The 22,363-nt window shown below is 38.8% G+C and overlaps 1 protein-coding gene across 1 annotated transcript in view; it reads left to right on the forward strand.

Moving 5' to 3' along the window:
• The window catches only part of LOC114475865 (GDNF family receptor alpha-4-like), a 33,108-nt gene extending 13,200 nt beyond the window's left edge, over window positions 1–19,908 (forward strand). Inside the window, exons 2-8 of the mRNA XM_028467023.1 lie at window positions 7,298–7,564; window positions 8,664–8,756; window positions 9,850–10,219; window positions 12,628–12,737; window positions 13,550–13,684; window positions 17,222–17,361; window positions 18,536–19,908. Of these exons, the coding sequence (XP_028322824.1) occupies window positions 7,298–7,564; window positions 8,664–8,756; window positions 9,850–10,219; window positions 12,628–12,737; window positions 13,550–13,684; window positions 17,222–17,361; window positions 18,536–18,766 (1,346 nt within the window). The 3' untranslated portion in view covers window positions 18,767–19,908. The remainder of the gene's footprint in view (window positions 1–7,297; window positions 7,565–8,663; window positions 8,757–9,849; window positions 10,220–12,627; window positions 12,738–13,549; window positions 13,685–17,221; window positions 17,362–18,535) is intronic.
• Window positions 19,909–22,363: the final 2,455 nt, after the last annotated feature.

Raw genomic sequence — 22,363 nt, forward strand, 5'->3', positions numbered from 1 at the left:
CTACGGTACACAAATGGTCATGGACGCCTGGCGAACTGCGCATGCCGCGTCCGCCATGTTGAAAAAGGTATTAATATTTCCTTTAATTTTTAGGATTAGTTTTAAGGTTAGAGTTAGTGTTTATCATAGTAGGAAAATTTAAGATAGTAAAATATTGTACGTATACGTGTAAATATTTACTACGCTATTAGTACGCATGCGCCTGTAGGAGGCTTTCACACGTAGGATTATTTTTCACTACACAGGCGCTCAGCTGCTCCGCTCCAACTGAGAGACATTTTCACCGTTCACTCAGGTTTTCACCTGTGTGCACAAATGTGAGTAAAATAAAGCCGTGTCACGTAACGCGAACAACTCTTCGGTGTAAATGAGACGATAAAACAATGCAATGGGAGCATCTACAGAAAGTTGCATCACGACAATGACGTCATTGATTGAATCAGCGAAATAAGACATTACAGCTGATCACATTAATTGCATAAAATGCTAAATATCGGCTGATCCAATATTGCCGATCAAATCGGTGTACAGCACTTATCAGACAGCTCTGCTTTTACGGATTAAATGATCAACTTACGAGTCACTAAAGGATAAATTCACTCAGAATGTAGGCTTGTTCCAGAAGTTTTCAGCTTTAATTTTGCCCCGATAAATTGAGGAAGTGTAGTACAGCCCTCCGCAGCAGCAGCTGTCTGCTCTGTAGTGGGAGGGAGGGGCTGCTGCCGCGGTTCTACAGACAGTGAAGGACGGTGGAGTTGTCGCTTGAAGTCGCTTTAAAAGTTCAAATTTTTCAACTTTGAGCGACGAGGTCGCGCTTGACCTCGTCGCTCAAATCACGCAAGTCACGTCGCTCGAGGGGAGATAACTTGATTTGAAGGTAATCGAGTCGCTTCACTCACTTCAGTCGCGTTCGGTGTGAACGCGACTGAAGAATATTTGACCAACAACTTCCCACATTCAGGCCAATCTTTCACATTGTGTTGTATAATTAACTGCATAATGTGGACTCAGCGCTTCTTTATCATCCTGACATTAAGTAATTGGAGTTATTAAAAGTATTCTGAATTGTCTCTGGGGGGGGGCAGACACACAGCCACTCAGTACCTAATTCTGGTTGTGTTAATCAATGCGTGTGTGAGGCACTGCGTGTGTGTGTGTGAGTGTGTGTGTGTGTGTGTGTGTGTGTGTGGTGTGTGTGTGTGGGTGTGTGTGTGTGTGTGTGTAACTGTAGACTAAAAGTGCTGAGTGTCTCTCTTTAAAACACAAAGAGAAATAATCAACAAACCAAACAGAAGGTAAATTTTACAGCGACATATTCCATTCACCGTGATGCTGTTCTCATGGAGGTGTCGTGCTCCATGTTGTGCTCCATGTTGTGCTCTGTGGAACCAATCATTACCATCGCCATAGATTGTTGCGAGCAGTGACTGTGAACATGTGACTCATTGCTCTCCGCGTGTTGTCAATTCACCACCCCCCCCCCCCCATCGGGTTCCTGCAGTGGCGTTAAAAGTTTTCCCGCAGCGCCGATGAAGCGTAGCCTCTGTTTATGATACGTCTCGTCCTTAAGTGAGACATGGACCTCACACGGCGCCGCAGATTGGAGAACATGAAGCAGCTGAATTGGATTGCCGTGGCATCAGTCAGCGGGAGTTTAATCGAAGTGTGTGACTGATCAAACACAAAGTGTGTGTGTAAATGATGTGTGTGTGTGTGTGTGTGTGTGTGTGTGTGTGTGTGTGTGTGTGTGTGTGTGTGTGTGTGTGTGTGTGTGCACGTGAGGGTTAAACAGGTGAAGCTGCCTCAAGAAATTGGCATCAGTTTTTGTGTTTTGTGACTAACAGAGAACGATTAAGGCCACTGAAAAACAAAATACAAGGTCCAATATTTTTACATTATTAATAATGTTCTTTTTTCCCCAGAATTCTGACTTTTTTTCTTACAATTGTGATTTTAAAGGCACACCATGCACATTTTGAGTTGACCCATATGAGTTATTTTAAATAATTCCTCAGGCCAATATACAGCGATTGACAGTATCAATGCTCCAAGTGTGGCTTCCCTCTTGAAATAACGACTATGTATGTTTGGAGAGACGGACCATCTTTGGCAAGGTCATGTGACCTTGACAATGCCTGGAGAACGTATCACTTTACGAAAGTCACGTGACCACAGACTCGTATATAGTCATTGGGCTAAAAGGCTCCTGGTCATGGCCGAGGCAAGCAAAAAGTTTAAAACTGCTTCTGAGGAGGCTAAAAAGACGTCGCTGAGACCCGGCCCCCTCCGCCGACCCACCTTCCGCCTGACGCCGGACTCCGCCTCTCGCACGCCGGGTCGCCCGTCCGCCCCGACGACCCCCAGCGAAGAGTGCCGATGACAGCCATGAGGCCAGGGAGCAGTGGGGGAGTGCCACCGTCGTGGCGAGGAGAGCTGAGTGCCAGGCCTCATTCAGCCACAGCGCGAGCCCAGCCCCACTTTGCACCCCAGCCCTTAGAGCCAATCCTTATCCTGAAGTTCCAGGTCAACTATTGTCTGCATACACAATCAAAAGACAATAGAGGCTGGCCCGACTGACTGTTTGTTGAATGTTGCGACAATGCTGTGGCGCTTGTGGTGACTTGACGTGAGTTACAGGTCTAGCGCCCCTAGTGGCCAAAAGTTTCACAGTGTGCCTTTAATCTCAGAATTCTGAAATGTTTTTTTTTCCTCATTTTCTGAAATTTTTCCCCAGATTTTTTACTTTAATCTCAGAATTCTCACTTTAAACTGAAAATTCTGACTATTTTCCTCAGAATTCTGACTTTTTTCACAGAACATTAAAGCAGAATTAAGTGAATGATGTGGCAGTAATACGGAAGGGAGTGTGGAAATGTGTGTGTCTGTTTGTTTGTGTGCTGACAAAGCGGCTCTGAGAATGGATGGATATTTGTGTGTGTGCTGCCCGATGGAGCGCTGGGTTGTGAGTGTGTGTGCATGCCTGTTACCGCGACGACAGTGTGCTGTGATTGCTGTGTTGCTGCTGAGCTGTCACTGCATGGAGTTGCTCTGTTCCTCAGACAAAGGTCTTCTCTGCCTTTTTTTTGCTGGCTCCGCCCTGATATAAGTTTGGAAAAAGTGAATTAGTAGACAACCGTGTTTAATCTGTGTTTAATCTAGCATTAGTTTGTATTGGGCTGCCGTAAAGCAGTAGGTCTTGAAAGTTGCAAGTGCAGTTTTCTGGCCAAAAAGACCCCCCAATCACCCCATAAACACTTGTATTACCCTCACAGGGACTATGAGAATAATTTATTAAGGTGAAAAAGTTACTTAGTTCTGCTTTAATACTAATAAAATATATTGGACCTTGTTTTTTTTTTATTAGTTTCTTTCAGTGTCCCTCATCCTCTTCCGTCGTAGGAGCATGATTATGTGTGCATATAGTTCACTTTATCTTTTCTCACCATTAACAATTATGAGTCACATTTATATTCACTTTTATCCTAAAACTGTCCGACTGAATGAATGATTTTATATAATGAGAGCTGCCTCTCCTCGTCCTCGGGCACGTCTGAAAGATTGTCATGCAGCTACGATTATCATTATGATGATTAATGATTAGTTTTATTCATTTATTTATTTATTATTTCTTTACAACATCCAGTTATTCTGGATCCGACGCTGATTTTTTTCCCCTCAGCACAGGAACACATTTGTTGAACACAAAACTATTTGTTGCTCACTCACTTGTAATCAAACGGTTGTGATTTCACAGGATTAATCCGTTTAGCTCTGATGAATTGTCAGCGTGTGAAGCTCTGGTTAAAGGCATTGCCTGGGTTTATATCAAAGGGGAATTCAGAGAGCTCAGATGATGATGACGATGAAAATACAGATGGTCCTTTTTTAAATTTAAACACAAACAGTGAAGTCACCATGACTTGGCAAAGAGTAAAGTTAGAATTTAGAATAAAAAAACAACTAAAATACACTGATTGAACCAGGCTGAGAGGGAACAACCTTTTGTCAAATCTTATAATAGAAAAGAACTGAATAGAGAGATCTGAATAAGCTTAATCAAGTCAGGATAACATAATTTAGCTAGACTTAAAGGGATCCTCCACTGTTTTCACAAATGTGAAACCTTTGAAATGTCCTTATTAGTAGATCTATGCCAAACAAAACACATTATTTTGCACCATTTTAGTTTTATTAACTTTTAAAATAGGACTACTTCATTATTTTCGAGTCTCTGCGCTGCTATGTTGAAATGATGTCATTGATGACGCCAATCGCCCCTTTTGATCCATTGAGTTCTATAGGAGGTGAAGCATTCAGGATGATTTAAATCACAATTTGTACTGCTTTGTATTGCTCTAAAAAGCAGTAAAAGTTAAAAACTCCGCTGTTTCATAGACGCCATGAAGAAGAGAAGACATTCAGCAGACACCTCTGAAGAAGACTGGCAGTCGACAGTCGAAACATGTCAGGAGATCAAAGTAAACTTCCTGAAAAACAGTTGTCTGTATAAATGAAGCCTTAACATATGAATTAAAATGAAGACAGAGTATTTTGTGCCACCTGAAAACATTTATTTCTATAGTTTTTATCAGTTATAAGTGATCACTCTACAGCAGACAAAAGCAACATTCAGCCCTAGGTCTAATTTTATGCAGCCCCCAAAGTAAATGTACAAAACGACAGAAAAATACACAAAATAAAGGCAAGAATGCATTTAAAAAAACACAAAGAATGACAACATTGCAGGAAAATACAGTAAAAGACAAGCGAAAAACACAGAAAATACTCAAAAAACACACAAAACTACTACAAAAATGAACAAAATGACAATAGTAATAAACAAAATTACACAGAAAAATATACAAAATTACAGAAAAATGACTCTGAAAACCAAGTGTACTAACAAACAATCAAAACAACTGCACAAATACTCAAAAATTACTCCGTAAAACACAAAATGACAGCAGAAATACACAATATGACTCCAAAAACATATATTTTACAGGAAAAATACACAAAAGGATAATAGAAATGCACAAAATGCCTCAACAACGAGCAAGACAACAACAAACACACAGAACAGAAGAAAAACACAAAATGAGGATAAAAACTCTTTGTTCTTTCCTGTATTAATGCTCAGATCGCTGATTATTTTAAATGAATGTTGATCAAGCAAACACATCTTTGTGGCCCCGCTGTGATAAACGTTGCCTACTCCTGCTCTACACGGTTAGAAATGTGTTTTTAAGATGACAACATGATTGTCCCAGTATTTTTTATGTATGTACGTGTGAGTCAGGCTTGAAGTTTGATAGTAAGAAAAGAAGTCGGTATGTGTGGGATATCCTTATCCAACGGCCGTGAGAACAGCGATAAGAGATTTGCACGAAACTCACATCGTAGAGAAGATGTGAGAGGAATGACTAGTGGAAGATTACCAGAAGCAGCAGCTTTGTAAACAGTGTGACGTAGGATAGCTATATTTAATAACTGTACATTAAAATGACTCCTGGACTATGAGTTTCCTCCTGTTTCTAACGAAGATTCTCTAATTCTCTGACTTGATTTTAAATTAATTCAGCTTCGCTGTGTAAAACAAAAACCTTTACTTGGATCTTTTCATTAAATGCTGTTTCAGAAGAATTACCATCTTATCTTTAGGTCTATAATTACTTCTAGACTTCTGTGGTTCTCAAACTTTTTTGGCTCAAGTACCCCCTTTCTCTTACTTTTAAATGCCAGTACCCCCTCATGTCCGACTCCTACATTTCCCTCAGAATTCTGTGGAAAAATTCACTATAGAACATAACGCTGGAATGAATGACTGATAACACACATTTTAAAGAATCTAACTTTGTAAATAAATGGAAAGAAATATTATTTAGTGTCTCCTAAATAGATTTATTTCTATAATTTTTTTTTAACCATTTCCTGATGTGGGACAAAGACTGACCCTTGTATTTTCAGTTTATGTTCTAATCAAGATGATTTCTCTCATCATTTAGTGTGTTTTTGTGTCATTTTGTGTGTTTTAGTGTAATTTAGTGTATTTATAGTGTAATTTTGTGTGTTTTTAGTGTAATTTAGTGTATTTATAGTGTAATTTTGTGTGTTTTAGTGTAATTTAGTGTATTTTTAGTGTAATTTTGTGTGTTTTAGTGTAATTTAGTGTATTGATAGTGTAATTTTGTGTGTTTTTAGTGTCATTTTCTGTTTATAGTGTCATTTTGTGTGTTTTTGTTTCATTTTGTGTGTTTTTAGTGTAATTTAGTGTGTTTTAGTGTCAATTTGTGTGTTTTAGTGTAATTTAGTGTATTTTTAGTGTAATTTTGTGTGTTTTAGTGTAATTTGGTGTATTTTTAGTGTAATTTTTGTGTGTTTTTAGTGTCATTTTCTGTGTTTTAGTGTCATTTGTGTTTTTGTGTCATTTTGTGTGTTTTTTAGTGTAATTTAGTGTATTTTTTAGTGTGATTTTGTGTTTTTAGTGTAATTTTGTGTGTTTTTGTGTCATTTTGTGGGTTTTTAGTGTAAGTGTGTGTGTTTTTAGTGTATTTTTAGTGTAATTTTGTGTATTTTGTTGTCGTTGTGTGTTGTTGGTATTATTTCAATTATTATCTTTCAGTGTGTGTTTTTGGTGTCGTTTGGTTGTTTCTTATGTCGTTTTGTATGGTTCGCTGTTATTTTTGTGTATTTTGTAGTGATCTTGTGTATTTTTCTCTCGTACTGTGTGTGTTTTTGGTGTCATTTTGTGTATTTTGTTGTTATTTGTCTGTTGTTTTTTTTATTCACTATATTTTTCAGTATATATTCTTCTTTTATTTTTTGCCAATTGCCATTTAAAGTCATTTTCTCATTTATTTGTGAGTCAACAGTTGGTGGTACGGACACATTGACACATACCAGTATATGAAAGGGGCCCATTACTCCGTATGTGCCACGGGAGTGCCAGGGTCTGAAATATCTGGAACGTGGTACGTGCTATTCGGCCCGGAGATGTTCTGTGGGCCTGGCCGTAGTTCATCTGACCTTGTTTCGCAAAATAGCGATTTACGAAGTTGAAAATCTGTAGCACATACAGTATGTAGCACCACTTTTAGGACCATTGTCTGTTTTTGCTACTGAGGCAGAAGTAGGATTTCCTCTTAAGAAGAAGATAGAAAGAAGAAGATGCAGGATAACAACTATCATCTTCAGTAAAGATCTTTCCCCCATTGTGCTCTAACCTCCTCCTCTTCCTCCTCCTCTTCCTCCTCTTCCTCCTCTTCCTCCTCCTCTTCCTCCTCCTCCTCTTCCTCAGGGTTTGCTCCAGTGTCTGCGTCCTTAGATTGCCTGGTGGCGGAGCAGGGCTGCATCCAGGAGCAGTCCTGTATGATCCTGTACCGCCTACTGGAGTACTGCACCGCTGAGGAGGCCGTGTCCCCGCTCAGCTCAGACGCCCGCTTAGAGTGCCTGGAAGCCCAGAACTCCCTGCAGCGCCATCGCCCCCTTCAGGTCTGCAAGTGTCAGCGCGGCTCCCGCAGAGAGGAGCCCTGCCTCAGGGTCTACTGGACCGTGAGGTTTGCAGGTGGGTGAAACCCTTCCAGGGTTCTCACCAGGAATTTTTCACAGCATAGGGGGTTTCGCGTGGTGCACGAGCGAGCACCATCGGCGCAGAAAGTTTAGAAGTGTATAACTCTGTGAGGCCTTGTCCACGCGTATCTGCTAAAACGAATATATCTGTCTGTGGTTTGGCCTCTCATTTACACAAACATGCAGGATAAGGTCATTAAAAACAGGGCTTTTGGGAAACTCCAAACAAAGTGAAGATTTGGGAAAACTCCAGTTTTAAATTTCCAAACATCACGAGGACTGTGCTGGTGTGTGGTCGCGGTGCCCGGTTGAGGGTGTTTGACTATGCCTGCTTGTCAGTCTGTGAATGGTTGAAGGTGTCCTCTCTCGTCGGGGGTTCCGGGGGCCACCACCCTGTGGACGGTGTTGTATCGTGGGGCATTGCGGGCCTGTGCTGGTACTGGGGCGGCCGTGGGTTTCTCTGCTGCGCGGTTGCTCTCTGTTGTGGCGACGTGGGTCGCTCGGGGCCGGCATGCGGCGGGGGTCGCCCCCTGGACTGCTGGGGGGTGTGGTTGGTACCCCCTGTGCCTGGAGAGTGGGAGGTGCCACCGTACTCCTTGGGTTTCCGGCCGTGCTGCTCAGCGTGTCCCTGGGGCCGTGGTGCCATCTACCCTCTCCGGTGGGCCCGCTGTATGGACGGGTTGGGCTCACACCAGACAGGCCTCATACATGGACGGAGTCTCAAACATTGTTAGGCAGGTGTGCAAGCTATAACGGTGCACTTGGGACCCCAATACATAAAGCTGCCAACAACAGAGTGACGTCCATTCACTTGTAGAAAACACATTTATGGGTTTGGTGTGGATGGATTTTTATTTTTTAAACGATGATTTGTGGACGTAACTTTTTTTTAAATGAAGGAGGGTGGATATACATTTATAAAACACTCAGCTATGTGCGGACAAGGCCTGAGTCAACAACTTTCTAAAAATCATTTTGTGGAGGCAAATATCAAATGTGTTAGTAATATTTGAGGATAATAGGAGGGTTAAAGAAGTTGTTATAAATCACCACTTCCTGTTCCACATGTGTTTCATTGTGCTTTTTTGTTTTAGCCTATGATGAATATGAAGTGTCTCCATATGAAGAGCTGGAGTTAAATCTTGTGAGAAGCCTGGAGATGTCACATATGGCCTCCATTGTGGCAGGTAATAGAATCCTTTTACCTCCGTTTAACACCTTTGTTGTTCATTAGGACGCCATCCTCACTATTGTTATACATATTTCTCTTCCGTCTGTCGTTAACTCCTCCTACACCATTTGTCAGATTCTGACGAATAAGCTATCAAAACGTTCATAAAGCTCCAGAGATTTATGCTTGTACTTTTATCATTTGAAACTTTTCAACTTTTTGGAGATATTACATTTTTTGTGAAACTGCATTGACTTTTTAGCTCTGATCCTATTTTTAGAGTGAGCAGCTCATTTAGTTATACGCTAGCTAGAAGCTAACTAATGCTAGGTTAATGCTATTGCTTGGCTAGTGCTAGGTTAATGATATTGCTTGGCTGATGCGACGTTAGTGCTAATGCTAAGTTAGTGCTAATGTTAGGCTAATGCTAATGGTAGATTAGTGTTAATGCTAGGCGAATGCTAATGCTAGGTAAATTCTAACGGTAGACTAATGTTAATGCTAGGTTAATGCTATTGCTAGGCTAATGCTAGGTTAATACTATTGCTAGGCTAATGCTAGGTTAATGCTATTGCTTGGCTAGTGCTAAGTTAGTGCTAATGCTAGGTTAATGCTAATGGTGAGTTAGTGCTAATGCTAGGTGAATGCTAGGTTAATTCTAATGCTAGACTAATGTTAATGCTAGGTCAATGCTATTGCTAGGGTATTGCTAGGCAAATGCTAATGTTAGGTTAGTGCTAATAGGTTAATGTTAGATTAATGCTAATGCTAGGCTAATGCTAATGGTAGGCTAATGCCAAAGTTAGGTTATTGTTAATATTAAGCTAATTGTAAGGTACCCCGTGACCCTGATAAACGGGAATAAGCGGGTATGAAGATGGATGGATGGATGGATGGATGGAACTTTAAGGTAATGCTAATTCTAGCTAATGTTAATGCAAGCTAATTCTAATGCTAGTTAATGCTAATTTATGCTAATGCTAGCTCATGCTAATTTATGCTAATGCTAGCTAATGCTAACACAGTGCGACGTGGGCCAGCATCTGCATCCTCACTTGCATTTTCTTCAGGAAATGCAAATATTCTAGTAATTTTTTACGTCTCTCGAGGTTCTTCTCTCTCCATTGACGGACAGAACCAGTGTCTGAAGGCGGCTCAGGACTGTGGTCTGTATGAGAAATGTGGCTCGCTGCGCTCAGAGTACGTGGTGGCGTGCACCAAGCGAACGACCGCCTCCGATAACAGCTGTAACCGCCAGAAATGCCACAAAGCCTTGCGGCGCTTCCTGGAGCGCGTACCAGAGGAGTACAGCTTCGCTTTGCTCTTCTGTCCCTGCTCCGACACGCTGTGTGGGGAGCGCAGGAGGAAGACCATCGTCCCCTCGTGCTCCTACGAGGAGAACGTCAGAGGAGAGGACAGAGTGGGGAAGCCCAACTGCCTCAGTTTGCAGAACTTCTGCACCAGAGACGAGCTGTGCAGGTAAACAAAAATTACTTAAATATCCACGAAACACCTTAAAAACCTCAACTTAATGGTTTCTGTATTCGTTTTAGAACTAAACAAACTGCATTTTCGCAAGAACATGCAAGTGAGGAAGCATAAGGTGAACCCCTCAGAGTCAGTATAACCCCTCAGAATCGTTATAACCTCTCAGAGTCAGTATAACCCCTCAGAGTCAGTATAACCCCTCAGAGTTAGTATAACCCCTCAGAGTAAGACTAACCCCTCAGAGTCAGTATAACCCCTCAGAATCACTATAACCCCTCAGAGTCAGTATAACCCCTCAGAGTCACTATAACCCCTCAGAGTCAGTATAACCCCTCAGAATCACTATAACCCCTCAGAGTCAGTATAACCCCTCAGAATCACTATAACCCCTCAGAGTCAGTACAACCTCTCAGAGTCAGTATAACCCCTCAGAGTCAGTATAACCCCTCAGAATCACTATAACCCCTCAGAGTCAGTATAACCCCTCAGAGTCAGTATAACCCCTCAGAGTCAGTATAACCCCTCAGAATCGCTATAACCCCTCAGAGTCAGTATAACCCCTCAGAATCACTATAACCCCTCAGAGTCAGTACAACCTCTCAGAGTCAGTATAACCCCTCAGAGTCAGTATAACCCCTCAGAATCACTATAACCCCTCAGAGTCAGTATAACCTCTCAGAGTCAGTATAACCCCTCAGAGTCAGTATAACCCCTCAGAGTCAGTATAACCCCTCAGAGTAAGACTAACCCTTCAGAGTCGGTATAACTCACGTTTAATGATGATGAAACTTAATTAGTTTTGATGTAATTTGTTATTTTGCTGCCATATCATACGAAACACAATACAAGTTTAAATAAATTGAAGTAAAGCTGAAGAAAAGCTTCCCTTTCACATTTATGTGGCGCCACATTAAACCCACGTGTCGGTTTTTTCATAATTGATAAACTTGTGAGTGATTCAGCTACTTACGATAAGATGTAACAGACAGTTTGCATGTTTCACGGAACGATTCTTTTCGCCTTGGGGTATTTTTTTATTTCTTCTTCTTCCAAATACAAGCCTTTAAAAACAAACACGTGGAATGTGTGCTGTAGCTAACTATGGTGTAAACTCAGACGGAATACAAGCTTATTTAGCAGATTTTAAAAATGTTTGTATTTAAAACAAATGCTTCACAGACACAGATAGTTTCACATAGGGCTGGGTGATAAAGACCAAAACTCATATCTCAAAATGTTTCTCTCAAAATGGCAATACACTGTATGATATGCATCCTGATATTTTTAACTCAATAAAGTCTTAACAGAAAGACAATTCTGGGTTAAATTTGTGCCACACAGGCACCATTTATTTTACAAACAGCTGCACAATATGTGCCACTTTTTGGCTTTTTCTCTTAAAAAGGACAGCACATGTGAGTGAGCTCTCCAAAAACAAGTATTTTAATACAACATAAGCTATAAAATATAGCTATATTGCCAAAATAGAAATCTTGATGTATTAGCGCTGGGCAATACTGTATATCGATATATTGAATTCACTATTTTGGCAATATAAAAAAATTACAATATTACCTATATACAGTATATATATATATATATCCTTTTTTTTATACTATTTTTTGTATTCAGAATTGTCTTTCTGGTCAGACTTTGAACAAAAAAAATATCTTTTTTTTAATATCATTTATTGCAATTTTCAGCAAAAACATCGAGATGAGTTTTGGTCCACATCGCCCAGCCCAGCCCTAGATGAGAGTCGTTTTAATAAAAACAAGAAAAATAAAATGAAAATAAAATCTGAATTTGGAAATAATGAGAGGTTTAGTTAAGATGTAAAGGTAAAATGTTCCCATCATCCTGTATATACATATCGCCCAGCGCTATGATATATCTTGAATCTGGATACAGTATATTTCCTATGCCTAGTTTCACACAGATGATTTAAGTCGGCAGCATGTTGAACTGGAGACTAAACATAATGGGAGCTAGTGTATAATTCATAGAAGCCAATGTTGTAAAATACATCAACATAAACTACATTTAAAAGCTATTAAAATGACGCAGCAGCCGCTGTCGTTATCACCGCAGACACTAATTAAATGTCAAGTTGTAAAATACCAGAAAAAAAACAATATTTACAACAAAAAGCAGATTGCTGCATTAACTCAGGGTTGAAAAATAAATATTTTCCCATGTTTTCCGTGGACACAATCTGTGCAGGAGCCCAGCTGTCTGCTTCCAAACATTTGCTCTTGTTGTTGTTGTTTGTTTGTTTTGAAACCCAAAAATGAAATCATCAAAAGAAATAAATGCATCTTCAGTTTCTCTGTGCTTCTTACACACATCTTCTTTTTCCTCTTTTATCGTGTGTGTGTGTGTGTGTGTGTGTATCTCAGATCCCGCTTTGCTGATTTCCAGCAGAATTGCCAGCCCTCGCCTCTTTCTCCCTCTGGCTGTGTGCGGGAGAGTCGAGCCATGTGCCTGAAGGCCTACGCTGGACTCATAGGTGAGATGGAGGAAAACAAATTAAAGAGTCAGAAGTGGCTGAACTCCCTCCCAGGACTTATTATCAGCAGGTGTCTAACAGTGATACCGACACTTTACAAGATTCATTTCATACGGCTCAGAATCACCATTCAGTGGTTCACACATGTGGTCGTCTAAAAAAAGCTGCTGGTTTAAAGCTTCAGCCTGTAAAAAAAAAAATGTGAAACTTTACTTCCAGCATTTTTTGGGTAAAAATGTTGGGTAATCTAAGGCCACAGTTTTCCATACCTGCAATCAACGTTGGGATCATTTATAATTGTAATTGTGTAATTGGTCATTAATTACAACATGGTAATTAGTGAGGATGCGGGAGGCACTAATTATTTCATTCGTATTGCTAATTTTCAGCAAATGTAAGGTGTGTGCTAATGCTATGTTAATGCCAATGCTAGGCTAATGTTAACACTAAGCTAATGCTAATGCTAGGTTAGTGCTAATACTAGGTTAATGTTATTGGTAGGCTAATGCAAAAGTTAGGCTGATGCTAATGCTAGGGGAGTGCTAATAATTACCTTTTAAAACGATTTTATTGTGATCGATTAATGCCATAAGGAAGGTCAACGTGTCGAGCACAGATCGATGTAGCTGGATCGTAGAAATATAAATCAATTCTTTTCTTTTTTTTTCTTTTTTCTCCCTTTTTTTCATCGATCTAATGGATGACTCGTTTCACCCTTAGAAAACACAGAGCTGAATTGAGATGTACTTTTTTCCAAAGAAGCGTAAAAAGTAGCGACTGCGTTATGACTTTTCACCTGTTTGTGTTCCCAGGAACCATCATGACTCCCAACTACGTGAGCAACAGCAGCACCGAGGTGTCCCAGTGGTGCACGTGTGACGGCAGTGGGAACGAGCTGCAGGCCTGCCAGCGCATCCTGCACATGTTCAGCAACAACAAATGTTTGCGTGAGTAAAAATGTCAAATAGTGTTGTTTACATATACAACCATGATGCAGAGTAAACTGTGTTTATTTTATTAAGTGTAGTTTCTATGGGTTTTTTAACTGAATTTTTGCTCTTTTTTTTTTTTTTTGAACAGTTTAACTGAAGCTTGTGGTTTTTTATTTTACGTGATGTGCTTTTTTTATGTTGGTCTATTTTTCCTGTTGCTAAGCATTAGCTAATCCTCAATTACCTGTTTTGGTCCAATTTAAAGTGTAAGTCCACTTTAAAAACACTTTATACTTTATACTTTACACATTTGTGATTAGTTATGAAGTAATGTTTATTGATCCTAGTCCCACTCTTCACATTTTAGTCAAAGTATTTGAATTGATCGTTTTTAGTTGTGAATTATCGGAGTGACTGTCCTCTATGGGTTGAATGTGGGCTATTGCAATTTCATTTTGCTAGAGAACAAACTAGTGACATCACTGTTGGCCCCGCCCCTCCTATAAAAGATGGGAGGAGGAACTAGGTTTCCTCCTCTTTCAGCCCTCAGGGGGTATTCATTGACAGCCCCATGTAAAACTGTGCAGCGCTGAGGGGGCGGGGCTGCTGTGACTGGGCGTGGCTTAACTATTCAAGGTGTAACGCCAATAATCAAGGCATTTTTTGAATTTCCCCCCAGTGGCAGGTCAGCACAAACCTGGGGGTGTACTTACACTTTAATTTGTAACTAAATTTGTAACTAGTTTTGTGAGATATTGCAAAGTTTTTTTTTCTTCCTTTAATTAAAATTATTTTTTTCCTCTATTGTTTCACCACAACTTTTAGTAAAAATGTGTTGGAAAGTCACCTTGTCAGAGTTTTTTGGAGCAAACACAATAAATCACAGTTAGAATGAAGTAAAAACACTTTCATGCATCCTTATATGGAACTCCACCTCCCATAATGCAATGCAGGAAACTTTTCCAACAGTGTTTACAGTGCAGATAAAAACACACTTTCGAGCATCATTTTTCATCTTTTGCATTTATTTGAGTAAATGATGTTTGATTTATTGATCTACGAGGCCTCCACTATGTCTTTATTTATAAAAAAATATTATCTCAAGCAGCTTTAAATTGTTAAAATGTATTTCTATCTTTGTGGCATAATAATTCAGTTTGACTGGCAAGTATCAGGATTCTGTTACTATAACAGACAAAATGTTACATTTCAAATGTAGCTTCACATGGCAATTAATGTAAGATAATTATAAATTTGAAAGAGATGGATCATAATTGATGACAGCAAGAGCGAAGCAATGAACCACAATGTTTCCTTATGAATAACTAAATAGCAGGAGACTTCCTCCCAGGTGTGCAGCCGCCTGCCAAATGTGAATGTTGATCCTCAATCTCTGTGTTTGCCAAGTCCCATAAACAAAATATGTCTTCATGTTGATCTGGTCCCAAAGCCAGATGGAAGGGATGAGCATCAAAGGATCTGACTTCACAAGTTTCTCACTTTCTAGAAAACATTCACCAAACGTGTGAATACGATTGTCACGACCTGTTGGAAGAAACTCACAAAATATCACTTATTATCAGTTTGATCTGCAGTATTTTAGGATTTTTTTTGTTTCTGTTTCAAAAACTTTAATAAACTGATTCTCTGTAATATTCTCTGCACTGGAAACCTTTAAAATGTGATGGAAATAATCAAGGCTGTAGTCAACCTAGGAAACGGTTGGTCGACCAAGACTATGGCAGTGATTAGTCGACCAAAACGGAAAATGAATGATCAGGTGCAGAGGAGGACGAGGAGAAAGAAAAAGAGAGAAAAATGTTTTTTTTTTTGGCGTTTTGCCGATTAGCTTTTAAAAACAAACCATTTATGATATGAACTTTATTCAAGCTTTGACCAGAACCCGACAAAACAAAAGTGAAACCTACAGGTCTGACAGACATTAGGTAATTATGTCAGAGCCCTGAAGACCTGAAACCAACTATTAAAACCTATGTTTTCCTCATACAAATGATATATTTACGTTTGTTTTAGTGGTAAGTCTGATTTTATTAATAAACAACTGTTAAAAAAAGCACGTCAAACACAGATGCGCAGTGGATCTATTTACATAATCCACATATCAAATATAAGGATAATCCATGTTCTTGTGCAGAAAAAGGATTGATTCAGTAGTGGATGCTTGTGCTTAATTCGCTCACTCAGCACACTGCGCTGACAGCTGAAGCGCAACATCTTTATTTATTTTTTGCAGCCAGCCCTCACTTACACAGCTGTTTCTGAACATAGAATCATGTTTAGGCATTAAATAAAATATATCTGACATTTAATCCTTATCGTTAATATAAGTGCATTACATTTTTTTTAAACGGTATTGAAAATAAACGAGCAACGTTGGCAGCCCTAGAAATAATCCATATCTTGTTAAATTATTGTGAATCTGAGCTCTTTTCTGTATTTAATTCAAAGGCAAATTGACCAGTTTAGGTAAAGTTATAGAAAATAATAAAACCTCATAATGCTGTAACTTTTGCTGCAGTTTTCTTGCTGCAAAATCAGCCATTTTAGACCTCAACTATTACAGAAATTACAATAGTAGCTTACCACCACTGTGTCTGGAGTGTAAATCCAATGCATTTATTATTATTATTATTATTATTATTATTATAATAATAATAATAATAATAATAATAATAATAATAATAATAATAATAATAATAATAATTTATTTCCTATCTATTGGTTTCCTTGTTAGGCTTCGTAATCAATGAAAACATATTTTAATAATTGTTAACTACATATGTGTAGAACTGTACATATTGAACTGTAACATGGTCCCACAATTTAGCATTAAATTACAATTGACAATTTATAAAAAATGTTCATAGCAAATACAATTACAAAGTGAATTATCTCAACGCAATGACAATTTAATGGTGATTACAACAGCAACAGATTTTTAAAATTATATTTACAATTATAATTACGCCATAACTGTAATTACTTATCAATGAAGCGATTACAATTATAATTGACCCTAAACCTAATAAGCCCCACTGATCCGGTTTAATGTCTATTATATTTACTACTATATTATATTTTCACGAACCGGCCTTTAAGATGTGGCAAAAAAACAAACAAAAAAACTGTTAATTTCTAAATATTAAACGTGAATCCACTGTATACAACTTCATTAGCAGCGTCAAGGTTAAACATAAGATATGCCACAAAAACAAATATAAAGTGCATGAAAAATAAAAAAGCTTAAACTGAATGAAACATCATTCTCAGATAATAAAGAAAACGAAAACAATTTAAGTTATGTGTTCTCTCTGTGCGACCCGGTACCAACTGGCCCACGGACCGGTACTGGTCCGCGGCCTGGGGGTTGGAAACCACTGGTTTACAGCACATTATGTCACAAAAATAAAACGTCTTTTTCCTGGTTGTCCAGTGAAGCTCAGAATCTCTGCTGTTGGCTTGGTTTAGTTTGTGAAATGTGAACATGGATGTGAACCTAATGAGGTTTGCCTCCTGCTGGTTTTGTTGCAGGCAACGCCATCAGCTCCATGGGGATCTCTGCGACTCCTCTGGTGGAGAACACTCCCCCCGTGCCAGCGTCTCAGCCCCCCCCTCGAGTCTACCAGGAGAGAGTCCACGTCAGAGTCAACACCCTCCCAGAATTCAACAGTGTGAGTCCTCACAGCTCCTGCTCTTCTCACCATATGCGGCGTCGTAGTGTCAGATGAGATGATACATAAATAAAGTGTCTGTATATCAGGTGGTAACAGCTACGTTTCATCAGAGATGCAAACACTGAGTGCTTCATGGTTTTAGGAAATATACAATCTAACAGATAATCTCAATAAAACATTAAATAATATTATAGGATAATCTTAATAAAGACAAGATTATATTATAGGATAATCTTAATAAAACACAAGATAATATTATAGGATAATCTTAATAAAACATAAAATAATATTATAGGATAATCTTAATAAATCATAAAATAATATTATAGGATAATCTTAATAAAGACAAGATTATATTATAGGATAATCTCAATAAAACATTAAATAATATTAAAGGATAATCTTAATAAAACATAAGATAATATTTTTGGATAATTTTAATATAACATAAAAGAATATTATAGGATAATCTTAATAAAAGATAAGATAATATTATAGAATAATCTAATTAAAACAAAAGATAACATTATTGGATAATATTATAAAACAAAAAATAATATTATAGGATAATCTAATTAAAACTAAAGATAATATTATAGGATAATCTTGATAAAGATGAGATAATTTTATAGGATAATATTATAAAACAAAAGATAATGTTCTGAAATGATCTTATAAAGCATAAGATAATCTTATTTGATAATTATATAAAACATAAAATAATCTTATAGAAATTTCAGGCGACCTCACATGGGGTCCCGACCCCAAGGTTGAAAAACACTGATTCAGTGGCTCCTGAATAGATTTATTTTGATAGTTTTTATCATTTCCAGTCATCTCACACTTGGTAGGACCAAAACTGACTCTTTATTTGATCATTTTCCACTCACTCACTCACTCACTCACTCACTCACACTCTCTCTCTCTTTCAAGTACCCCCTGTAGTGCCATCGCGTACCCCTCGGGGTACACGTACCCCCATTTGAGAAACACTGCTCCAAAGTGCTGGATTTGGCTTTGAGTTTAACACGTGTTTTAGAGAGTAAACTTCCTTATTCATTCATTTTTTTTTAATATAGCAACAAATATTATTAAATATCTTTAAAGTGTAACGATCCTGAAGCTGTGAGTCATGCAGTGGAAATATTTCCCACTTTCTGTGCTTTTACAGATTGAAGAGAGTGAGGAAGAAGAGCAGGAGGAAGAGGCAAGCGAGGAATTTAATGTCATTCCACCGTATTCTGAAAAGGACTCCAACGTTGGCTCCAGAGCTAGAGAAAGTGAGCGAGGGGGGGCGAGCCGAGCGCTGCCCCTCCTGCCCCTCCTGCTGCCGTCCGTGTTCGTTCTGATGGAGAACGTTGGAGCGACCGGAGCCTTCGTATCGTTCTTAGCCTTCATGTAACACGGCTAATCATCCCACAGCGTAGAATGAACCACGGAGGACGATTCACAGAGGAAATGTAAAAAAAAAAAAAAGACTGGCGTTTTTATTTTTGTACAGCTTTTTTTTTCTCTTCCGTTTAATAGTAAAAGTGCTGCGGCAGCTTCAAACACATTGTTTGTTTTCATAACCAACAGATACATTAAGGGTGCGTTCACACATACAGTACCTCTTTGTTTCCTCGGATAATCCGGTCTTTTTGCGATAATGTGAAAGCTCACTCAAGGTCTGATGCGGAGTAAACAAGTGAACTCTGGTCCTCTATAAAATGATGGTCTGGTTCGTCTCAAGCGAAGCATGGTGCGGTTTTTAATCATGTGAGAAAGCAAACAGGACCAAGTGAAGGACTTGTGATGGAGCAACTCCATCAGTGACTGGGCAATGGCAGCACACAGCAGCAGGCACACACACACACACACACACTCACAACCCAGCGCTCCAGCAGGCAGCACACACACAAATATTCATCCATCCATCCATTTTCAGATCCGCTTTGTCAGCACACAAACAAACACATCACAAACATTTCCTCACTCTCTTCCGTATTACTCCCACATGCACATCTAACTGCTCTATGTTTCACCTGCTCTCTTGGTGCACTTGGCAAAGAGCATATGTGAAAGTGGACCAGACCAAATTAAAATGCAACAGTGTTGCAGATTCACCGCCTGAACCACCGGACTATATGTGTGAAAGCACCCTAACAGGCATGAAGCATTGCTTCATCTGTGGCTTCTTTCTTCATACTCAGACTACATCCGATGTTGTAACGAGAAGCACATCGCCACAGGCCCTACTGTACACTACCCTAAAAAATAGTAGTAAAATTAAAAAAAAACTGCTTTTTCGCCTGCATCCAGGCAAGAGCGTATACTTTGATTTATATTTCATGAGTCATGTCGCATCCGTTCCTCAGTACCCCCCTCACCCCCCACCCCACCCCTCGGCTCTTCCTTTCTCAGCGTTTACAGCGAAGTGTGATCATCCACTGTTCAGCAAACAACCAACCATTACACACCTCTGTCTATAAGGTGTTAAGATGAAACCATTGATTCGCATTTTCTTAAAAGCTGATGGTGGCAATATTTTTTTAACAGATAAAGACAGGCCTCATAAATCAATAAATGGAAGATATTTTGCTTGGAAAAAAAATGTAAAAGGTTGAAATTGAAGCTCAAAATCTTGTTTTGATCACTCACTTATTGACACTGTTGGAAAAGCTTTGCGCAATGCATTGTGGGATGTGGAGTCCCTTTTTATTTGTATTGTTTTTTTTTACCTTGTCTGCATTTTTGCTATCTTAGATCAACACTTCATGTAGTGCAATCTTTTATTGCATGTTTTAATATTGCAATGAAACAATTACATTTGTTTTATTGCTTAATTGTGCCAAAGATGTGATGTTTTCACTGAAAGTTGCTGCAAAAATAATGGTGGATGTTTTATATGGTGTTTACACAGAAAGATCACAAACTGGCAGAAATGTAAATGTCTCACGGAGTGAGGTGATATCACTGGGAATACTGGGAACAAACTAGAACAAGAAGAAACTCAAGAAATCACACAAGAATGAAGTAAAAACAGTCTACAGGACTCCACATCCCACAATGCAATGCACCAAACTCTTCCGAAAATAGCTGCATTTCCATTACCCTTGGAAAAGCGCAAAATCTAAATAGCGCAATATAGAAACTAGTAATAGAAACACCTACATTTCGAGGGAAAAAACCTAAAATATTGCTAAAAAGATTTCATGCCATAATTGGTTTTTACAGATGTTTTGGTATTAAAATGTATCGCAAAAGCTCAGTGGAAACACTTTTTCCGCAATTACACATCAGAGGACATGACGTTCCTCGTCACATGACTACCTCTCTCCGAGAAAACATGGCACCTTTAGTGGAAACACGTTACAAGCGTAAAGAAACATCCATTTTATTTTGCGTAAAACTGTAAGAGAAACACAGCTACTGTCCTTGTTTGGTGAAGACACAAGAAATCACAGTAAGGAAGTAAAAATACTATATGCTTCCATCTACGGGACTCCACATCCCACAATGCACAATACCCTTGGAAATGCGCAAAATGTAAATAGCGCAATAAAAACTGATGATGGAAATAATTTCGTAAAAACACTAAAATACCGCTAATAAATGTGTACTCTTTCATTCAGAGGTTTTTCAGACGTTTCGATATTGAATCTAAATTTTAAAAAACTTTTTTCCGTAATTTCACGTCACATGACGTGACGTACCTGGTCACGTGACCATTTCTCTTTGAGAAAACATGGCGCGGTACGTGTGGACAGAAGAGAAGATATTTCTTAGCATTGTACATAAAAATATTGTCACATTAGACGTGAAACAACAAAGGAATACAGAGTGTTTTTAGGAGGTTTGAAAAGTGATTTCACAGGAGTTACGAGGCTCCAAAACCACCTTCAATAAAAACACGTTTAAAGCACAATTATACTTTGTCGAAACTTTTGAAATATCAATTTTATTTTGTGAAAAACTGTAAAAGTAACAGAGCCACTGTCCTCCTTTTCTGAAATCACAGTTAGAATGAAGTAAAAACACTGCTATGCTTTTGTCCAAAAGACTCCACATCCCACAATGCAATGCACCAACCTCTTCCGACAATATCAACAAGAGAGTGTTTTCAGTGAAGATCAAAACAAACCATTGGGCAGCTATTTGAACCTTTTCACAGGTTGTCTTTTTCTCCACGAAATTATCTTCAATTTATTGATCAACGAGGCCGACACTATGTCTTTATCTGTAAAAAAAAATTAATAAACAAACATTTTAGTCTCCAGTTGCTTTAAACATGCCACTTAATGTCTCTCCAACAACTGTGAGTGTTGGAGAATCAAACCAGAAGCAAAAGTAACGCGATTAAATTTTAGTGTAAAAAAAAAAAATCACAAGGAGACGAAAGCAACACAAGCAATTACAGCTCAATTCAAATTGCTCGGCACACAATCTGCAGCGAGGCTCAGGGGAGGAAAAAGCCAATTTACTGCTGTCATACCCTCTCACATTTATGTCCTTAGGAGATGTGTTTTTAGTGCTACTTCCACATCATGTACTTTAGATGTTGTGAGAGCAATAAGAATGGACACAGGAAGCTGTAAAGCCTGCTGGCTGCTCTGATCATTGAGCCATTCTCTCTGCCTGGAATAGTTTTTGCTGATGTTAATGATTTTTTTTTTCTTCTTCTTATTCTTCTTATGACTCATTTTCCAGTGAAATTATGCAGCTGTGGGGATAAAGGTAAACGGGGGTATGGAGGGGTTGTGGTGGAATACATTTTACATTTGTTTGATATGCAGAGTTTGCAAGAAATAACTGACTTAACTGCATTCAAATGTCTCATTGTCTCCGAAGTCATTGCGCTCGTGTCCATTCCTTGTCGCTGTACACAAATGTAATAAATGTAATTATCATTGTAATTATTACCATGACAGGTGAGCACCGAATGCACTCCTCTTCAAGCAGATCACACGTGAAAACAGTGTTTTATCTATGAACTAAACTGCCACTATTGAATCTGTGT

The sequence above is a fragment of the Gouania willdenowi genome, chromosome 14 (assembly GCF_900634775.1).
Source record: "Gouania willdenowi chromosome 14, fGouWil2.1, whole genome shotgun sequence".
Classification (NCBI taxonomy): domain Eukaryota; kingdom Metazoa; phylum Chordata; class Actinopteri; order Blenniiformes; family Gobiesocidae; genus Gouania; species Gouania willdenowi.